Here is a 24,079-nt window from a genome sequence, read left to right on the forward strand (position 1 = left end):
GCCTTGTTGCTCGTTCACTGATCTCAGACAGGTATCTGAAGCTCTCAGACAGATAAGATGGAGATTTGGTTTTGATTATTGAGTGAAGCAGAGTCAATATGTGCAAAGTACAAAGATCATTCAATTTTAGGAGAGATAGCTGTACATAGAAAGGTGTAACATGATCAAATCGTCTAGCATTGAAAATAAATCGAAAACAATAGTTGTGTGTACGCTGCAGTCGGTTAGAGAGCTCAACAGTCATGTCGTTCATGACAGTGTCGCAGTAGCTGAAGTGAGGCAGCACAAGAGTCTTGACCAGCATGATTTTGATGTTGAGTGGAAGAAACAGGGCGAAACGTTTCAAGCTATGGGATGCAAGCAAATACCCTCTTGCAAACAATCTCGACCTGCTAAAGCCATGAGAGTGTTTTAGAGATAACAAGACCAAGGTTTTTTAACACTCTCAGAATACTCCAACTCAACGCCATTCAACCTCAACCTTGGAACATTCTGAGCTCTGAATCGGTTATGAGTCACAATGATACTCTGTGTCTTACCTTCATTCAATCTCAATGCATGATTATATGCCTAGCCACTAATAGCATCAATGTCAGAATTAATCCGCTCGACACATGTATCAGACTCACCTGCAGAAAAATGTTGATAGACCTGAAGGTCATCAGCATACAGATAAAATTTGCAGTGTTTTATGCATTTTGTGATGTCATCAATGTAGAGAGAAAAGAGGTCCAAGAACAGAGCCTTGGGGGACACCTCGGGTTACATTTCTCCATGAAGAGACCTCATTATTGGCCCTGACACACTGTTGGCGATTCGACAAGTAAGACTCAATCCATTTTACACAACCCTCTCCGAAACCAAGATTTCTCAATTTCAGAATGAGGTGGAAAATCGAATAGTGTCAGAATAGTACCCTGACTACTATCCATAAATGACCTGATATCCTCAGTAGCTTTGAGTAGAGCAGTGGTCGTACTGTGACGAGTGCGGAACCCAGACTGAAAGGTAGACAGAAGATTGAAACGTTCTAGAAAAACAGAAAACTGCTGATGAACAAGTTTCTCCAGACATTTAGACCTCAGATCTGATAATGATTCAACTGAAGAGCATTTGGACAGAGGTGAGACTAAGGCTGATTTCCAAATTGTGGGAAAAAAGGATGATTCCAGAGATTTATTGAAAATTATAGTAAGAATAGGCAAGGTGAAGGGAACCATCTTTGATGGATTTAATAGGTATGCAATCAACTCCAACTGCATTACTTGTCATCCCCATGATTATCCCCATTACATCAGTTTCAGTCGCAGGAGAAGAGGAGAGCTGCTGAGCAGGAGGTACATGAGGCGCCGCTCTTAGCCTGTTCAAGTGGTCACACACACACACACATACAGACCAATGCCCAAAAATCATGTTTTTGAACTCAGGGGACCTTGAAAAGTATAGAAAACTTGAAATTAGGGTACCTTAATTTTTACTTTCCTTGCCCTATTATATAGGTAAGGAAAGTATTGCTTTCCAAAAAAATTCAAGGTACCCTAATTTCATGTTTTCTATACATTTCAAGGTCCCATGAGTCCAAAAACATGATTTTTGGGTGTTGGTCTCTGTGTGTGTGTCTGTGAGTGTGTGTGTCTGTGAACACGATAACTCCATTCCTAATTAACCGATTGACTTGAAATTTTAAACTCAAGGTCCTTATACCATGAGGGTCCAACAATAAGAAATTCAATTCAAAATGGCGGATAATGGCCAAAAAACCATGTTTTTCACGGTTTTCTCGAAAAAGGCTCTAACGATTTTCTTCAAATTTATACCCTAGATAGCTATTTATAAGCCCTATCAACTGACATGAGTCTCATTTCTGGGAAAATTGCAGGAGCTCCGTAATATTCCTGAGAAGAATGAATTTTGTTAAATTTCTATCACGATTTTCTCAAAAATGACTTGACCGATTTTTTTTCAAATTCATATCCTGTATAGTTATATATCAGCTCTATTAACTGGCATGAGTCTCCTCCCTGAGAAATTAACTGGGGGTCCACCCCATCCTTGAGAAATTTACTTTGCAACCTCCTTCTCGTGCGTGAGGTAGGTAGGTAGAGCAGTTTATTCAAAAGAACACATGTCGATATTTTATTTGTAGAACAGCTGTTTTGAAAAATTTTTTAAAAATCCTCAAATTTCATAATTCAAACAAAGGAAAATGTACTCAGAATACAATAACAATAGTATAAACGTAGTTTTAATCATTTAGCCGCCAATCGGCATAATGTTATTCCCGTAAATTATCCTCGTTAATGAGGCTTATAGTTCAATGAGCAAGGAAAGTTGTGTGAGTGTACCACACCAGATGTTTTTGGAAAGCAATACTTTCCTTACCTATGGTAATAGGACAAGGAAAATGAAAAAGTAAATACTCCAGGGGGTAAGTCATATTTGACTCCTAAATGAACTGAGAATAGTTCATGATAATGAGTGGGTATCGAGAAAATTATGAGAGTAGAATATGATAAGCCCAGATTATATTTCCAATATCCTAATGATAAGTTTCCAGATTATCAATGAAAAAATATATACATACATGGATGAATAAAAATATTTGAAAGACCGACAAAATAAGTATGAAATACTCAGACATAAATGGATCCTCGATTATATATATATATATATATATATATATATATATATATATATATATATATATATATATATAATAAAAATATTTCATTTTAGTAAGCCATAAATCCATATATACATCAAAGAAAAATTGAAGTACTATAATCTATATTTATTCCACTTTAAAAGGTATTTGGGAAAATAATACTGATAATAAAATTCTTACAGGCAACAATAAATTGATATGTAGTTGGTGGGCATTTAATAAAATATTCAGTAACAAAAAACAACATTGCAATGACATAAGATCGGAGAACTGATAACGGCCAGAAAAAAAATACGTGAAGAAAGATTGATGAGATAACTTTACTAAATAAAATATGGTAGATCACTGATATTCAAAATAGTCTAGCTGGAATGTTATGAAATAGAATTTGCCTATACGGGAATTGAATAAAAAAAATCCTGATTGGTTGTATTAATAAATTGTACAATGAGACTAACCATGAGATAAACCCCCCACTTTCTTGCAGTTTGCGCCGAAATGGAAGCAATAAGCGAAAAGTTAAATAATCAGAATAAAACAAATAAATAATAAAAAGTTGAATAAAATCTTTCAACGTGATAGCGCAGCTCGCCGTGTTATGATATTGCGAATTGTCAGAATGGAAACTAGACTACAGAACGCTGTCCGCTTGAGCACGGCAACATAATATATAGCTAGCTGTATATACTATTTGTGATATACTATTCTTGCTGCAACATCGCCGTCGCTGTATCCCTACTTTTCTCTGCTCCGCATATCCCTCCAAGTTGGAAGTAGTTTTAAAAATTAAAACTATAATTTTTAATAATTCATAACTCCACCTTCATTTGTATTATCATTCATCACAATCATCATCATCACCTAGGCTTAAAATACTTCTAGGAAGTCGCCTTTGTAAAATAATAAATAAATAAATAAATAAATAAATAAATCGAATAAAGTTCCTCAGATTTTAACTGAACGTCTGAATCAAACTAAAATATTTTTGACCAGGTCATTAGCGAAAAAGCTGGGGAAAACGCAAGAAACAATTAGCTGAACATTTGAAATATGTACCCCTTGATTTGACTACGTCACTCTAAAAATAAAACTGTGAAAACGAATTGAAAACTCAACACACAACTGGAAAATCTTGAAATTGTTTCATTTGTTTTTATTCTACATCCTTTTAATTTGAAGTTTGTTTTATATTTTTTGGAAAGTTTTAATATGAATATATCTAAAATTTTAAATTGTTTGTTCTAGTTTGATTTGTGATTTCAAGATTAATGATTTGTTGATGAAATTGAAATGGACAAAACCTACATAAATATTTGGACGATTTGAGACAAAACTTAGAAATAGAAAAAGTAGTCTGTTTTTTGTTTCTGACTATTGTATTGTATGCACTATCCAATAAATAAATGATAACCCTCTCAGCATACTTATAGGACTTATCTAATCTAACAGAGCTTGAAAAACTTTTGTTGAGTCGAACATGAAAAATCAAGGAAAACTCGTCGGTAGCCATAAGAAATAGTACATGTTAGCGTGATTTAGGGATTTTATGAAAAATGTTTTTAAAAAAATCAGGATAAACCCCGAAAACCGAAACTTTGGGTGAATCTCTAAGATGATATTTTAATAGCCTATAACCAATACCTACTATTATTTCAGGCCCCACAACTGAAGCTATTATAAACTATGACGTCATCACATGTAGATCGATGATCTACTAGAGATATAGGCAAGCGCAATAAGAGCGCTGATGCTTGTTATCACATCTGATTATGGTAACCAACACAAATCCAATTACGAATTCTATTTTCACGATCTTCCATTTCAATGAATGAAAAAGACTAAGAAATTGTCAAAAAACCACTGATTTATTGATAATTAGAAAGACCGGTTTCGGTTATTACACCATTGTCAATCTCTGATAAACACAAATCTATGAATAATTACCACAATATCAACTTCTCAACTACACAAAAAGTGAATATGGTTTGTTTATCATTCTTCTAATATTCGTTTGTGAAAAGCAATGGTAAATTTGGGGTTTTAAATTATGGGATTTTGTTGTTGTGTACCCAATTGTCGCGGAAATTATAACAAAACTCCAAAAGTTTCTGTATTCTCTTTTCCGAGAGATTAAACTTTGGAACAAAAATGTATACAAGCGATAAGAAGAAAGAAATTCAATCCTACAAAACAACAGTCTACATGAAGTTTAAAGGAAAAGTGTAAATAAAGTGTGAGAGGAAAATTTAATAAAAGTGTAAAAGAATAGTGTAAATAAAATGTGAAAGAACAGTGTGAATAAAGTGTGTGAAAGAGCTGTTGAACTAATAAGTTAAATATTAGAATTAGTTAGTATTTGAATTTGATTTGAAAAAGTAAATGCAAGTGTTGGAACTGTCCTTAACATCATAAGATTAAAGGTTTTACCTAACTGAAAAAAATTCTCCTGATGGGTTTATCTGTACCATAGATTTATTGTGATCAAATTTATGGGAGCCTCTTCCCTAAAAAAGAGATACATCTAACTTGGTTTACCTTTGATTTACGTCTCCTTTGATTCTGATACAGGCTATTATTAAGTATTTTTGGTTGAGATAAATTTATCAATAGCTCTATCACTGAATCGAATATGTCTATCAAGCTGAAAGTATGGAGAAATTATTGCATTTGTGGAATAAATTGTTTTTATTTCAATAACATTTCTATTTAATAAAATACAAATGTCTTTAATCTGGAATTTAGATAGTATTTCACCCAATAAAAATCGATACAGTAACAAAAGTTAGAGAGCATACATTGATAAGCTAGTAGAAACGACTATGATTCTAGAAAGAATCAATCTACATGTTATGACGTCATTAATTAGTTGTGGGGCCTGAAGTAATAGTAGGTATTGCTATAACACTGCTATGAATATTGTGGAGAAGGTAAGGATTTTCGTTTAATTATTATGCTCCACATGAACATGGAGGTAATGATCGAATGCTAGGCAGATGCGAGGCAGAAAAGCGTGAATCAATCACACGACCACTGAAACAACAGTAAACTCAAGCTTCGACGAACAATCCGCTACGCCACGTGGGGTTGGTTCAAAGTTTGTTGACAAGTTCCTAAATACCGGTTGTTACTCACATAATCGTATTCGAATTAAAAGTTTCAATCAACATAGAACACACAGTCAGAGTAATCTTTGGTTTGATTCATGTGATTCCGTTATAAATCAAAAACATCCAATTCAAAATCCAAATACCTCGAGACTTCTTGTACAAAATGACCGTATTGCCAAATTGTGCGAAATTTCAATCTTTTCATGCAAGCTCATATGACCGGATATATTAAAATCGGAAACTATGCATAGACTGTGTTGATAAATTTAATATACAGTAGAACCTGTATAATTCGTAGTTGCCGGGACCAAGCGTTTACTACGAATAAAATAGGGTACTAATTATGGAGGATATGGTTGAGGAAAAGGAAGAGCAGGAGGAGAAGGACGAGGCTAATGATTATGGATGGAGATGAAGAAAACATTCGAATTTTAGAATGCTACGGGCCGGTTTCCGAGCTCAGGATTTAGATAAGATATAGACTTTGAACAGCTGGAGTCATAAAATTGGCTTGCCGAAACGGGGCATAGCCGCAGTCCACATTTAAATTAAATTTCGAAAAACTAGAAAATTGAACACAAAATAAAATAAAGAGAAAATAGTGTAAAGTTCCAGCTATTTGAATTATTTAGGAATGTTTCATTTCCTCAAGAAAAAACGTTTCCAATTATAGAAATGAGAAAATAAAGATGATCATAAAAACTGCGACTACGGCCCATTTCGGAAAGCCAATTTCCTGACTCCAGCTGTTAAAAGTTTAGAACTTAGCTAAATCCCGAGCTCGGAAACCGGCCTTTAATATTTAAGGAGCTATCATACATACTATGGATAAAAATTGAGAATAATATGGAAATAGATATATTATAAGCTTTGATAAAGTATTTTAATAGGGCTACTTGAATTTTTTAGTTATTATAGAAATAACTAGTACACTCTTTATACTTTTCTATACAAACACAACTATTTCCGAGCACTCAAAAAGTATAAAGAGGGTATTAGTAATTTCTATAATAATTATATAAGCTTTAAATTAAAAAAATTCATAGGGTATTGACAAATTTGTAAAACTTTCAATGTAAAATGTTCAGAATTATTGACAGATTTTTAAATATTCAATCTACTCAATTTTTTCGTCTTATTTCAAATTTTTAATCGCATGGTTTTAATTTTCGGTAGACAAGTGCATGACAAACATTCACAAACTGATTTACGAATCCTTTACGCTGACGTCCTATACTGAATTGAACTGAATACTTTGTCAATAGACACTAATTTCGTCTGGCAGTCTATGTAATTTCCGGTTGATGACCTCATGTCTGGAGAATTAGCGATAGCATAGTGCACTGTAAATATCTTCCCCTTTCTATAGTGTATGTGGAAAATTCATAAAATAAGAATTATAGAGAGTTTTCCCAGACAAAAATACAAACTATAAAGGTCAAAGATAAGTCAGAGCTCGTTTTTACTAAAAATTATCGAGGATACCAAAATACATTGCTTTACAACGAATTTTTAGAGTTTTTTCAAGGGACCGAGCTTTCACTAGAATTATAGAGGATTGCGAATTATAGAGGTCCGAATTATCGAGGTTCTAATGAATTATCGAGGTTCTTTATGAAATCAACTAAACTTTTCAGGACAGATATAAGAGCATTCAGCCAATGTGATAGCCAACATCTGGGAGTGACGAGGATCAATAAGCAATAGTGACGTAACGTACAAGAAAATGCTTATTAATGTTTCAAAAAGGGTAGGTTAGGGAGATAGATTTTGCTTTTAAATGGCAATATGCTAGTATTATTCCAAATGCCTCGAAAATATTAGATAATAAAAACAGAGCAGAAAACGTAATCCTTCAACAAAAACATCAAGTGTACATCCGCATTAAGATATATTACTTGTAGATCCCCTTGTTCTGGAACAGATAGGCAACCAAAGATTAAGCCTTGTATCATTGATTCAAGTTTGGCAGGGTTATCGTCTCAAGCTTATACTGTTATCTTACAGTTAATTGATTTAGTAGCACAACAGGAGGGCTCCAACCCACCTCAATCTGCAGGGTTACACGTCTAAAATCCAGAGATGTGCTTTAAAATCACGTTCCGATAATTCGACAGCTACCGTACCTAAAACAGCTGGGCTTTAGTGATGTAATTTGAAATGGCGTCTTAGTGATTTAGGACTCACCTAAACGTGTTTGTTACATCAAGTTTATATTACCTGGTTTAAGACACTTGTAAATTAAAAAGTTAATTCATTTTGTAAATAAACTCCTCTACTTGCAATTCAATGGCAATCAGAGAAATTATTATTATAGGGTTTTTGTTGGTGGGGAGTCCCTTGCGGGAAGGTCCCACCTCGCCTGAATATATCATTTAAGAGACAGTCTCACATGAAAAAACTTTCAAAAAATGGATTTTCAGGTTATGAAAGTTTTTATAGTTTGAAGTTAGCGCTTTCCAATCATAATCACATTTCGAAGTAGAATATGGATTGAGTTATAACATATTTTGCGAAGGTATGTAACATCAAGCGCACCAGTTGAATGTGTCCAGTTTTTTGTCATTTTATATTAATTTTTTCCTTCGTGATTCGTGTGATTCAGTAATTCATTGTAAATATTATTCATAACCTGAAAACAATCAATGATACTGACTTGAAGGCGTCAATTTGTTTTGTGTTTACAATTATAGGTAAATATGTTTATATACAGAGTGAGTCATATGTATGGAAGCCCTTCAATAAGTTGGAGACTGTTGTAGATATAATACTGTAACCTTCAGGATAAGTTATTAGTCAAGTACTCTACCTTATGACGTACAACTTAATTTCAACCCCTGATAAGATGGTGACTTAAGGATTGTAACTCAAATATTTTAAAAGTTAACACCCATTGTGTAGTACATCATTTTCAAGGCCTTTTTAAAACAAGTACGATGGCATCGATAAAAATGTTCTATAATACTTTCATCCAAAATGGTGTCTGATTGAAGTTTTAGTTTTTAAGGAAATAAGGGGTTGTAACTCAAATATTTTGAATGCAAACACCCATTGTGTGATACATCATTTTAAAGGTCTTTCTAAAACAAGAAAGATGACATTAATAAAAATGTTCTATGATACTTTTATCCAAAATGGCGGCTGATTGAACTTTATCAATTATTTCTTTAAAAACTAGAACTTCAATCAGACGCTATTTTGGATAAAAGTATCATAGAACATTTTTGTCGATGCCATCTTTCTTGTTTTAAAAAGGCATTTAAAATGATGTACCACACAATGGAAGTTTACTTTTAATTTGGGCATTTAAAATATTTGAGTTACAATCCCTAATTCACCCTCTTATGAGGGGTTGAAATTCAGTTGTACGTCAAAAGGTAGATAGTATTTGACCAATAACTTATCCTGAAAGTTACAGTATTATATCTACAACAATTTATTGAAGGGTTCCCATACATATGACTCACTCTGTTTATGAAAGGATAATTGGAGCGTATAGCAGTGTTGTGAGCTATATAAAAAATGTAGGTATGTACGGTAGGTGCTAGTAGAATAAGTTCAAATGATAAACACAGTCTTCAACAAGTAATACACACCTGTACAACCTCAAAGCAAACCTCGAAAAACTTGATTAGAATTCTAAATTTGAATAAGAAATTGAAATTGAGATTAGAAATTTGGAATTGAAATTAGAAATTTGATTAGAATTCAAAACAGCAAGTGTTTCAGCAGTCAGTCAGAGATGAGTGCACCAACCAACTACGCATGCTCCTACTGCTTCAACATTAATCTTGATTTTCCAAAAATTCACTTTTAAAAACTGGATGTCACTTTTCTCGGCCACTACTGGTCAACTGGTCATATCACCCCTTCAAATGATCAGGACTCATGAATCATTTATAATATTTTTTCCTTACTCAAGGTTTTCGTGATAACGTATACTCATTACAAATATTTTTATGAACTTTTGAAACTCCATAATATAATATGAAAATGGGACTTTTTATATCCAATTATTTGTCATTTCATAATTGATGGAATTCAAAATCCTCTCGTACGGAACTAGTAAGAATGATGCTGATTCCAATAAAAAAATATTACGACTGTCATACTTCATCCGGGACCGAAAGTTTAACATGCCATCCGATAACACGGAAAAAACTGTGAAAACATTTGTTACCGGCGAAAACAAATGAAGAATACCTCCTGTTTTGATGCAAAGCTCTGGTTAGAAAACTCTTTCAGGACAATGAAGCTTCAGGTGAGTGCCGAACAAACAGTTTTAAACTGAAGCAGCATCGATTTTCAACATCACTTCTCGTTGGTTTGGTACTCATCTCAAACAGTGCGAGGATGAATTTATATAATCAACCCCAATTATCCACGCAAAAGTTTCAAACTAACGTGGGCATTGAACTCTACATCCAACTCCAATCATCATTTGACATGTCTGAAAATAGAATTGCGATTTCCTGTTTGATGAAAAGACATTGTTGATAACTTTATTTGGGACTAATCCCGGTTCACGGTCGGAAGCACCGATTTGAATGGAGTGTAAAGCACAACATTTTCACACCGTGTGAAAGTGGCAAATATTCGAATAATAATTTCAACTCACTATTTCTATGCACTAAATTTTAGCCACTCATCCAGCGCTGGGAGTTTGCCAATTAAGCAATGTTGAACCGAGTCATAGACAACTGCCAATTCTAAACAACATCCAGCTAATTACCAATGATACTCTGCAAAGTATCGACCAACAAAACTTTCAGCCGCTCTCAGTTTTGTTGGTTTTCCTGTTCCGACCAACCTGCCACACATTCGATACGAATATCCCGCTGGATTAGGATTTGAAACACTGCTCGCCAGACAAATCTCATTCCGTTCTGATTCTCATTGAAATCAAATACCAATATTGAAAACGACGTGGGAGTTATTCAAAAGTACTGCTGTGCTATCGAGGAGAAGCGTTAGAGAAGAGCTTTCAATCAATTTCAAATTTGAAACAGCGGTAGACTTGTATTTTCACATGAAAAAGTCTTCCTTTTTTCTAACATCGAAACTGTATACAGTACTAAATGGAAACAATTCTTTATTAAGATCTAAATTATCAACCATTCCACTATCAACACACGTGGCACACTTGTAATTCCTATCTGAAAAATATTCTAAAAGTGGCACTGTGTATGCAGTAAAAATTAAAAACAATAGTTAGTTTGAATACTGTAACACTACCACCAATTTTAACTTGACTAATAATGGTAACATAAGAATAGATACGTAAATGAATAATAAGTAAAAATAATATTTTATAATAAAATGAATGATTGATAAGAATAAGTACTATATTAGTTAAAATATTATAATTAATGATTGATAAGGATAAGTACTATTATAAAGCGATAAAACAAAAGCATTCCAGCTGGATCTAGAAGAGATAAAGAGCTTTAGACACTCATTTCTTATTTACACTATAATAGGATTCACTAAGAACTGTCAGCATTGTTGTTATTTATAAGGGAATCAGAGAACTAGCCTCAATGTAACAACAGTCTGATGAAGTGTAAGAACTGCATTTCCACCATAAAAACATGAGAATACAACTTTTGAATGTAGGCCTATGATATTTTGAATGTGTATTTGGAACCAGTCTGCATAACAAGTTTGAAACAAGTATGTTGGATGAGTAGATAATTTACACTATATTAATTTTACGGTAACATTCTAGTACTTTTAGGCTCAACTCACACTTACGCGACTCAAGTCGAGAAGAGACTAGAGTTGCAGTCTCTTCTCGACTTGAGTCGCGTAAGTGTGAGTTGAGCCTTACAGAATATTATATGAGATCTACACATAGATCATAATGACAAATGAAACTATGGGCATTTATGTCAACAGAGAACATTTGATTCATCAAATCGTTAAAGAGATTTCTAGTTGCATGTATCAACTGAGAAAAATCTACAAAAATAATGTCATATTTCTTTCTATCAAGCATATCGGATAGGTTTTCAATAATGGAAAACATTTACAATCTAATCAGATAAATCAATTAATGAAATTTGTTTACAATCTGAATAATCAATAGTAGCATGGTTAATATGCACCATACAACTAGCTATGAGTTTAATTATTAGTCCAGATCATGAAGAAGTTAGAGATTTTAGATTTTTAGTTTGAAGTTTCAAGTTTTAGAAATGAAGATCAAAACTATATAAACATTGTGTTCAAAATTGGAGATTTCTTACCAAATCAACCCTCGACATTATGAATTAGTAAAGGAAAATGAATCACAAATTCTATTGAAGTCGGTCAAGAGTAACTCCACTTGCCAGATGTTCAAAATGTTCTAATATTATCAATTATTAACTTAACTTAATTATTAACTTATTTTCGTGAATTATTCCCATATGACAGCAGATGTCATGTGTGCATGGATGAATGAGATATAATTCATTGATAGAACATAGAAGCATTATTCTACCCAGCTTTTAAATTTTCCCCCAAAATGTATCACACATTTCATTTCAATAATTATTTTTGTGTACGATTGTCACGTAGTATGATATGTGTCTGCATCAATAAGAAATATCAGATGCTTGAAAAATGTTCCATCAAGGAATTCAATGATGAAAGTTTTCCCCAAGATAATTCCACCCTGGAATACCTCACTCGAAAAATTTCATACACTTTTGCAAATGCGGTAGTAGAAATAGCCAGGGTACGTTGAGTTGAATCACTAAGGTAGTAAAGGGAGGGTAAGTGGAAGAGTGAGAGAAATCATCATAAGACAGAGACAGGAGTAGTGCGCGCACGTATAAGAAGCGTGTTTATTTCAGTCTTTTTCCGCTCCGGCGAAAATTTATATAAATAGAAGTGTCCAGTTGAATTCGGTAGTAGCAGTGGGTGTATACAGAGCATCTAGTAGGGGGTTTCAATCTGTCTATGTAGTGATGTCAAAGTATCACCACCATCTTCTAACTGTGTGATTGTGTGTACACGACTACAGCTACGAGACAGTAGTAAAAGTTGAAACGAGTAAATGGACCACTCCAAAAGTTTCAAGATCGTCAAATTTAAATTTGACGTTGATTTTGATTTAGAGTCCAACCTTGACGTTGATGAGAGACTTAAGAATAATAAACGCTTCATAAAAAATGAATGTCTGAGAACACCGTTCAAGAGAAAGGAGAGGAATATTTCTATTTGAAATCATAACCTATGGAACTGTTGAGTGCTAAGTACTTGGTCGACACGTTGTTTATAAATCTCCGATTTTTCAAATAGTATTCCTCATTTCTAATAAGGAATACCAGAATATTGCTCGTTCAAACGATATAGTAAAAAACCGATATTATAAATTTCAGATCAATAAACTACCGGTACTTTTTGAACTGTTACGTGATTTTCATTATTAATGTAATTTAATAAAATGTATTTTCAGAGCGAGGTTTAGTAAACTTTCCTAATTTCCAAGTTAGTATTCAAGATAAAATTGACATCTGACTGCAACTACTGTAAAAGTAGTGTCGTAAGTTAAGTTTATGTTTCTTCAGAGAAGAAGAAAGTTTCATACGGATTGAAACGAATTTGAATAGAATCATGATCATGATTCAACGTGTAAAATATTGCAATTATTTTATTGATTTGAAAAAATGTCTATATACTTCTGTACAAATTCCTCTCTTACACAAATATAATCAATTTTAAACAAATAGTATCTTGGAGTATAGATTGTAACATTCAGTATTTATAGAATTCATAGAATAGAATATATTAATTTTATACTCTCTAAATAGTATACGAATAATGAAAAAGTAGTAAAAGTTCATTCGTAAATTTCTTGATCCATTGCCAATGATTATGTTACTTAAATCATCGTTCCAACTTTTATATGATTTATACCAACACCTACGATTAAGACATTTATCAATTACTGCACTTCGTGTTCCACTTGTAAGAATAAATATTTAACATTTTCCCATTGTATTTGAGATCCTTTGACTGGAAAATTTTTCAATGACAGCAAACCATCAATATCAATCGCAAAACTAATTAGTTTCAATAATTTCAACTCTTCCTAATAGTAGGAAATACTTTATGTCGAAGAAGATAACTACAAAAATTCTCGCACAATCTTCAGAGGCATATTATAATAGATCAGACTGTTTAGTTTGTTGGATTTGAACGAATATTCTATAAATTCAATTGTAATAGATTTTACAGATGATTCTGAGAGTATTGTAATTAAAAAGCATTATTTTTATAAGATGTTTGAATAATAATTAGTAGTTTTAAATTTGGCCAGCAACCCATTTCGTATGTTGAATGGGAGATAATGTCAGTGACTTTTCTAAACACATCTGAGACAGTTTCATTGAACTCATTGGAAAATATTGTTGTAATTAGTGAATCAAAACATCACTGTTGTGAAAGACTGGCAGCTCCAGCATAATATTGTTGATGTGGCTCTAGTTTGAAAGATCTCTCCAACTATCTTCAACATTTGAAATGTTTATTTTACTACGGCACTTTACTAAAACTGAAACATTTTTCAAATATATTTTTAGATGTTTCTTAAATTATCGTTAGTTTTAAATTCATACTAGAGTTCCAAATAACATTTCTCAAAAAAATTAAAAATCCCTACCGAAGTGTAAAATTCATTACAACCATGTTTATAGTTCAAAACATTTATTAGGTGATAAATTCAAACTCACTGATGAGAACCTGTCAATCTATTCAAAACCATCTATAATAGAGTTTCAACTTCCACCTGAAGTATTATAAAGATACAAAAATATACATATAACAATACATAATTGAAGGAATTAAATATAACATAAGCAAACTTACTCTTCACTGAACCCATTTACATGAAGTATTCGCATCTGCTTTACTATTGTACTTTTTCCAGATTCTCCAGCACCTGAAAACAAATTTAATGTTAATGGATTGTTTCAAAACATAGCATAGATAAATAATACAGAAACTTTGTCCATTCCACACAATAAGATGAGCTTACTGAGCTAAACGCAATAATGTTTGTAGAATGGACAACAGTTCTTTTTTGAATTGAAATAAGTAATTACAAAACATAATGGAGAGCTGAAATTCATTAAAATATTCACAATAGCAAAGATTTTCCCGTGAACTAAATTCAAATTTATTCCCACAGAAAAAATACAAAAACAAGATGAAACTTAATTAATACAATCCATGAAACATTACTTCTATGCGCCTTTTACGTTCAAGAAATAGACAACATACTCCGTACAAAATTACTTTTGACTTGGAGGAATATGCGGCGTAGAGAAATGGAGGGAGATCAGCAATTACAGTGATAGAGTCATAGATAGAAGCGGAGTTACCAATTTGTCGATTAGAATCAGTCTAGTCAGCGCTTAAATTCTCACTAGAAATTAGAGAACGCTGGCCGGTTAAATCCCTACCGCTGAATGCCTCCTCTGCTACACATGTCCCTCCCAAGTCAAGAGTAATTTTGTATGGAGTATAGTATGACATTCAACTAATTTCCATAATAGTTCTAATGCAAATGAATATTTATATTTAACTATTTGTATTTAAATATGTTTAATTATATTAGTAATTATTTTTTCAACACTGCCAGTAATTCAAATCATCACTTTCAATTCAAACACATCAATTATTTTTTTAAGATCTGAGGTAAGATAATAGGCCTACATGCACTAGGCTATAATACTTAGGTCCGTAAGTTGATTAAATTCAACCGCGTTCAAATGAGTTCATCGCATCGTCATTTGATTCGTTTATTGGTTATCGTGACATCGGTTCTGTTAGACAACGTCATTTAACCGCCGTTTGGGTGAATAGTTGAACAGGAAAATTTACAAGGGTTACATAAGTGAATAGAAAATGTGATTATTTGATAGATAAATAGTGAAGGCAGCAGAGAAATCAAGGTGAACTGAGAAATGATAAATTTAGATAAGAAGACAATGCTTCCGAATGAAGAAATTTATTTTTATTAATTTGTTAATTATCAAGGTATCTAAACCATTAGAATATACATGTTATCGTTTACTAATGAGAATATCTTCAAAAGAGCATCAAGTTGAACAGCTGACTGCCCACGGGAGCTTCATTTACTACTGGTATATGGGCAGCTCAATGTCAGCTGTCAGCTGATTTTGAAACCTTTTCTTTGATGTATTGATTTGTAAAAAGAGTTTTAGAAACGGTTCAATAAAATCCCCATCATGAAACATTTTTAGAAACGGTTTAATAAAATTCCCATCACGAAAGAAACACAATATTGGGAGCTCAATATAGTTTATTTAATTATTCATAAAAAATATTCATAGTTGTAAGATTTGATTTAGAGATATTATTGAAAAATTGATTGTAATTAGAATAGAATTCAAACAAGTTGATCAGTTTTTTTTAATATGAAAAGGGTTTTGAAATATGTCACGATTCAGTAATAAGATCATAGGAAAGAAACTAAATGGCTCATATCATTAGATGGATTAGACTTGGAAATTAGTATACTACGATGGTGAATGTACATTTCAACATAACTTTTTATGATTCAAAAGATTAGAGCTTTCCAGTAAGCTATAACTTATCAACAAGTAATTTTCTTTCATCAATTTATTTGATAAAGCTTCAAGGAAATAGGATGTAAATTGCTCGATTTCAAATCCATGAACACAAAAGAATCTCACTAAATCGCAATCAAATGACGCAAAACTTTTCGATTTTTTGCATTTTTGCAGTGATAGCTGCTCAATTACAGAATAGCGAGATTTTGGTGATGATAGCATAATGTTTTTAACATCGATTACCAATCAACACATAATGCATGGTGAATACTGAACAATTTTATTGACCAGAGATATTAGCAAAACACAAAGAAAAGCGTGAATATTACAAAATCCATGGTGATTTGTGAGCAATTTTTTTGAAAGAGTAATATTACCAAAACATAAAGAACCTTAATGTTACAAAATTCATGGTGATTTCTGAGCAATTTTGTTGAACACGTCTGACCTTTCATTGAGGTGAATCTTTCGTTTTATCGTACAAATGAAAGCATCAAACCACACCACATTTCATAGCTAATAGAGGGTGATTATTTATCATTCGATGCTATCTAAAATGAGAATAGAAGAGGAGCTGAGATACAGCAGAAAAAAACGAAAACGTTCAATGGAGAGGAATTCGTTTCCAGATATCAAATCGAGATCATTAATTGGTTTGAAGTATGAGTGGCTTTTGTGCGGTGCGAAGCGCCAGATGGAATTTGCTGTGAAGTGAGAAAAGTTACAAAACAGACAAGTAAGGGAGTGCTGGAGGAAACCAGAGAAGAAAAAGAACAACGTTTCAGTTGATGAGGAATGCTCAAAGCTGATAGGTCGACGAAGGCAAGTTGCTTAAAAGAATGACTGAAAAAATTAGATAAACCTCCAGGAGCGGGCGAAATCGATCGCTCAACAGCAAGTGAAAAAATCTGAAGAATAGAAATAATCTACTGGGAAAAGAATGTACTTGGAATGTACCTCGGGAAGAATGAATTGAGGAAACTATTTGAAGCTTGAGTAGCTGTGGCAACAATAAAGGATGGATGTGAGGAAAAATTTAACGGATGGCGAAACTTTATTCGAGACGACTCAACTAGGACAATAAGGAAAATGAGCACTCAATTAAGTAAAATTCAACCCTAAGAGGTTCGCTTTTGGTCGCATTTTTTCCACTTTTTCCAAGATAGTATATTCATCTATCAAGCTTCTCTGGATTCTTATCAATTGCAGTAAAAAAGTACTCTAAGGTTAAAGATTACGATTACTAAGCAGCAAGTATAAGTTTAAAGCAAATTGTGAACTTTTTGTTAACACTCACATTCTAAGAAAACCTATATCTAATATGGGTGAAAATCAGGGCCTGGGGCGTTCTAAATCACGAAACATGTCAACGAAAGAATCAAAACCTTCCCAATGTTCACTCTACCTTTCATCAATTGGAATGAACCTACAACGTCTTTTACATCGTCTATCACTTGTATTTACAATCTAAATTGTAATAATACAATTCAATAAAAAGTTAGAGAGACTAAATGAGAGTGAGAGAATGGCACACAATGAGAGAGACAGTAACAGAGAGAGTGTGACAAGAAGAGGAATAAGTTGGCGAGAGAGAATATCTAAAACCACAGCAGCTGATATAATTATATAATTCAATAAAAAATTAGAGAGAACCAATAGGAAAAATTAGGACTCGTGTTGTCATTATACGAATATTCTATCTACATTTGGGAAAGGAACAGTTTTGGGCTTTAAGCCAGTTGTTCATCACCCAATCATTCATAGTTGAGAATAATATTGTATGTATCAATGTATAAATAAATAAAATAAATTATCTATAATATTATAAAGAAAAGAATTTACTTTTCTTTTATGTACAGGATACGAAATAATCTTACATGTTTGACGCATCATCACGTCTGTACTACTGAATTGATCTACTTGAAATTTTGCATAGAGATTCTTAATTTATGGAGGATGGTAATAGGCATATTTTCCATTCTTCAAGATTTCAGTACGTCAAGTTTTCAATTTGTCAATTTTACAATTCGTTAGGTTTTCAGTACTTCAAGTTTTGAGGTTGTCAAGTTCCAGTTTGTGATACTTTGCTTGAGTGGTCATCAATCTATAATATTTTAAAGAAAAGAATTGGCTTATACCATTTACGGGATACGAAATGCATGTTAGACGCATCATCACGTCTGAACAACTAAACTGATTAATATGACGTTTCGCAATAAAGATACTTAATTTACTGAGGATGGTTACAGGCCTATTTACAAATCCAGATTTCAGAACGTCAAGTTTTCCGTTTGTCAAGTTTTCAATCCGGCAATTTTCCAGTTAATGATACTTTGCTTGAATACTTTGGCCATCTATATATAATCTATATTATATAATATAAAGGAAGGCATTGGCTTATACATGTACGAAATAATCTACATGTTTGTCGCAATATCACATCTGAAACTGAGCTGATTAACTTGAAATTTTGTATGAATATTCTTTATTTACCGAGGATGGTTATAGGCTTATTTTCATTTTTAATTTTAATTTAATTATTAAAACGAACTTATTCAATTTGTGATTCAATGTTTAAGCAAAAATAAATTCCCAGCCAAACAGAGCTTTAAAATGAAACGATGGTGCAATTCGTAGCACGCGCGATTCATGAATTTCAATACTGTTGTTCATCAACTGATTATATTGAATAGCTTCAAGCAAGACATGACAAACAAGTGGAATTTATTGATTTATTCAATCGGAAAATATTCAATTTCGGTTTCTAATGGCAAATAAAGAAGGTCTCACAGTTCATATTTTTGAAAATCAATTGAAATTAAGAGATTAAATCGGAAGCAAAAAAAATGTAGTGCTAAATTTATACATGAGACTCGCAAACAGCTGCAGCGGCAAGGATAGGAAAGAGAGAGTTAAAATAATGGTAAAATGGAAATGGAGAGTGAGAGAGAAGGCAACGTTTGAGAGAGAGGGAGAGAGAGAGAGGGCGGAGTTTTCAGAGGTAGAATTGAAGGGAAAAAACATTTATAATAAGGCTATTGTAGTACTTGTCCGAGTGATTCATGTAGGACAAAATACAATTTTATGAACACTGATGAAAATTCAATGTCGATTGTAATAATCAGCAGATTATATCATGAAATGAGAATTACGGAATCTACGTTGTTTCAACACCTAAACCTAAACAATGGATTTTCAAATCCATTCAACTCGAGTGTGAACGATTTTCCAAAATATCCCTGAACATCTCGTTAATAAATAAGGTCGCAGTTTCCAAAATGCCATGTTGCGCCTACAGAGGATCCATATCTATAAAAATCAGTTGAACGTGGGAGAATCAGGATCATTTTCCAATGGAGATATATAGAACTAAGAAGAATGTCTGAACAATTTTAAACACTAGATATTCTTACTAAAAAAGTATTGGGAAATAGCTCTGAGATAGCTCAAGCCTTCTACAGGATTCTATCTTGAAGGTTTTCAAAGGCACTATGAGCTATGAGCATCAGCTAGACGCTAGACAAACATGAAAGAGAAGAGAAACAATTAATAGAGCCTGTGTTGTCTAGCACGATCGATGTTGCCCAGGAACCTGAAAAATGTGCTTTCATGAAATGATGCCCGAAGGAGTCCGAGACTTATGCTTCAATAATGAGGAAATTATAATACAAATAGGGCAGTATTTATACACGATCTTTAAAAGCGAACTTGGCCAAGTTCTATTTAGTTGCCTAGCAGCCAATAACATGAACCAATTCAAGCTATTGGCTTCGAGGTTGCACTGATAAGCTATCGATAAGCGTCTGCTATTCACGTTGTCAGTGTGAACATTTCAACAGCCGAGCTCCTCTAAATACCATTTAAAATCCGCTTCCCGGTGGTTCGCAACCCACCTACAGCTGTAATTCTGTAGGCTCATCTCTCATCATCAGTTTCATCACCCACGCACCACCCTGGAGTTCATGTGAGCATCATATTCAGCAAAAAAAAAGATAAATCAGTCGTAATCTAATTCTTGGTGGCTAGGCGTCAAACTAAACTCGACCAAGCTGTTTCTTCGGAATCGCTGATTAATGCCACCCATAGAAACAATCCATGCTTATTAGTGAGGATCGAATCGAAGACAAATCAGTGAGAAATTGATATGCACAACCAAATAATAAAAACACATGGTGAATTCATCATTCATGGATTCATCAATTCATCAATTCACGAAAGACAAACTGTATGAAATGTATTCCGTATTTCAAAAAAAGTATAGTCTCCAATTGTCCGACCTAAGCAGGCCGTGGAGATCGGATGATGCGAGAAATTATATAAACAACGTTGAAAATTGAAAATATTAAATTTACAATAAAGTGAAATCATTTATTTACAATAAATCATTGAGTGCTGACTAATTTATTTGAAAAATTTCTATTCATCTATCAGACATGTATTCAAAACATGTTGAATGTGTAAATTTAATAAAGTATTTAATTTACTTTACTTTATTAAATTTACACATTCAACATGTTTTGAATACAAAGTTTTGAAAACAAAGTATTTTTTTTAAGTTTTGAAGATTAAGTATTTAATTTACTTTACTAAATTTACACATTCAACATGTTTTGAATACATGTCTGATAGATGAATAGAATTTTTTTAAATAAATCAAGTCAGCACTCACGGCAAAGTGATAATATATAGTCTATGTTCAGAAGGCACCGAGTAACAATCACATGGGCTAATATTGTTTAGTATCTGAGATAATGGATATTGGAATTCAATGTTGGGATGGTAGGATGAAAAGCAAGTCGGGTTGACTTAACCTCAATTGTATAAGAATTATTGTTATACTACAAACGTATACTAACTGATGAATAGCTTGACATTGACGAAAAATGAAAAGTTCGACAAAGGAAGATGTGGCTGATCAATAGAACAGACTCAATTAAACCTATGAATTTTTCACGAAACAATTTGAGTTTCCATGGGCACTATTGAATAATAGACTAATTATAAGAAAATGCATTTTTATTGATCAAATAAAATTATAGTGACTTGGAATATCTCAGTAGTCCATAAATACACCACCCGAATAAAAGGAAGCACGGTCTTACAGTATTTATAGTATTCCATAGTACAGCAGCAAGGAAATGATCGACAGTATACCTCAACACCATTACTTCGCCAATCACATTTTCTCTTTATATATTTTATGAAAAAGGATTTTTTCAAAACCATTAATTTATTAAAACAATTTGAAATGTTAGTTTAGACTGTTTTCAATTGTTTCAGTTGTTATCAATCTCTAGTGAACTGAAAGTTTCAGCAGCAGAACAATATTATAGTGTGAGTGAATCACTCCGATTGGACATTAGCTGTTGGCCAATAATGGTTGAGCTCTACTGTTATTGGTCTATTGACATCACCATATTTGGAATAATTTGGCGTGTTTGGCCTCGGCCAATGACAGTAGAGCTCAAACTTCATTGGTCAAAAAAACTAATTGCCAATCGTGGGGCTTCACGTAGGTGAAGCAGAAATAATTATAATGTAGATTATAATTATTTCTGCTACACTATGTTGAAGCTTTTAGTTTACTAGATACCGTATTGATAATGGTGTAACGGCAGGAAGTAGAATCTCAAATTGTTTTAATAAATCAGTAATTTCGACAAAACCAAGACATCTATATTATAATAAACGAAATAACTGGTTTATACACGTACGGGATAGGAAAATTATGTTTGACGCATCATCAAGTCTGAACTATTGGACTGATTAACTTGAAATTTTGCATATAGATTCTTAACTAACCGAGGATGGTTATAGGCCTATTTTAAATTCTTCAAGATATAATTACGTCAAGTTTTCAGTTTGTCATGTTTTAAAATAGACCCTTGCGGAGCACGGGTTATCTGCTAGGTTTCAATGTGGATAACTACAACATCACCTTCACAACAATACTGATATGTTGTACTCTTACGTTGAAATATTTTATTTCTGAAAAGTGTGAATAAATAAAACTAATTCCACTGTATACTGAACAGTTAAAGAATATTTTAAAGACACTTTTGTCATTACGATGATTAAATGCACATTTCAAGACAATCAACAATGTATAAATATGTCCACTTGTATTATTACAATGCACGAAATATTTCACGGAAAATTTACTTCCACTGATAAGATATTAGCCATCTTTGTGGGTTATTGTTGCTCAAGTCAAGCTATGCGGAGAGAAAATTACTCTAAGAAGCTTAGTTTCAAAATCTTTCTAAGCAGCTTAATTTCAAAAGCTAAAGCTAGACATCAGAAAACACATCAAGTACTAATGTACATGAATGCTATAAAACATAGAAAACAATAACATTTACATGTATCAATGAATGTTCAATGAATAATAATCGATGACATAGGTTATGAGAATTCAGGTAGTGTTTCATTTTCCAGCCATTTCTGTTTTATGAAGGCAAAGAAAAGAGTTTCACAGATTTTGATTGAATAAGAATGAATATTATTGAAAATACTTCGAAAATATTATCAAGACTTGTCATCTCTCCAATAACTCTATTGATGTAGGAGTATGTAGGGGGAATCCTATTGTTTCAATAAATTATTAATTCAGATACAAATGATTTCAAAAAAAACTTGAAACATTGTTTTTAGATACAGTAGAACTCCAATTATCCGATTATCCGAATCACTTTCAGAAAAAAAAATTTTGCAAAAAAGTCTAAGTGCGCTATTATTCTTCCCCCCGCGAAAACAGCTTGCATTGACGGATATGTTTAAAAAACAATGATTTTTATTTCTAAACTTGTACATAAGTACATTTTATTTATATTTAAAAGATGTGAAAAAATCATTTTTCTTTAATTTAATTCAATAAAAAAAATAGTGCAATATCAAAACGTAGCTTTTTTTCTCTCCAATGGCAATTTAAAAAAAAACTCCGATTATCCGAATATTTGATTATCCAAATGGGTCCCGGTCCCCATTAATTCGGATATTGGAGTTCTACTGTAAGTAAAATTATCTCATAATGAAATAAAAACTTAATATTATATCTCTCTTTGGATGGTTTATTATACAAAACTCAAGTTTCGTAAGCCATACAGTTTCAACTACATCTGACGATACTATGAGCTCATATGATGATGCTATAAACCAAAGTTTTGTATAATACAACTATCTAAATCTAATAATGAGAAATGAGACAAAACGAATTATTGTGAAAAAGACAGAATATTGCGCTTTTATATTGCACAACAAAATATTAATTTGGGAGAACTATGAGAAGCATGGAAAACAGCAGCGCACTGAATGTTAAGAAATAGTTGAGCGTGAATCTTATTGAAGACTAGGTCATTTGATAGAGATAAGAGCGGCATTCAGATGGGAAAAGGGTTAAGGGGATTTGGCGTGAGTGTGTCACACATGAAAGTGGATTAGTAAAAGTTAAGCACGATAATTTAATTACGTCAAGTGTGAAAAGATTGGAATCTCTCTTGAACAAACTGATAAACAGGTCAAGGAATTCCATAAGAAAAAATTACAATAGAATTGTGAGAATATAGGGAGACCCTTTGTTTATAATAATACGCGGGATTTTGGGCGCCATAAGAAGCGCATGAACAATTTAACACTTCATATTGTCAGTCTGAGAAAAGAGACGAATGCTGAATGCAAGGTCACAGGCGCATTTCGTACGCTGTACGAGGATTTTCCGCTTT

The 24,079-nt window shown here is 32.8% G+C and overlaps 1 protein-coding gene across 1 annotated transcript in view; it reads right to left on the minus strand.

The window, feature by feature from the left end:
* LOC111059791 (guanine nucleotide-binding protein G(s) subunit alpha) overlaps window positions 1–24,079 on the minus strand; it is a 79,527-nt gene that overhangs the window by 35,178 nt on the left and 20,270 nt on the right. Inside the window, exon 2 of the mRNA XM_039441811.1 lies at window positions 14,629–14,701. Coding sequence (XP_039297745.1) covers window positions 14,629–14,701 — 73 coding nt within the window. The remainder of the gene's footprint in view (window positions 1–14,628; window positions 14,702–24,079) is intronic.

This window comes from Nilaparvata lugens, chromosome X (assembly GCF_014356525.2).
Source record: "Nilaparvata lugens isolate BPH chromosome X, ASM1435652v1, whole genome shotgun sequence".
Taxonomy (NCBI): Eukaryota; Metazoa; Arthropoda; class Insecta; order Hemiptera; family Delphacidae; genus Nilaparvata; species Nilaparvata lugens.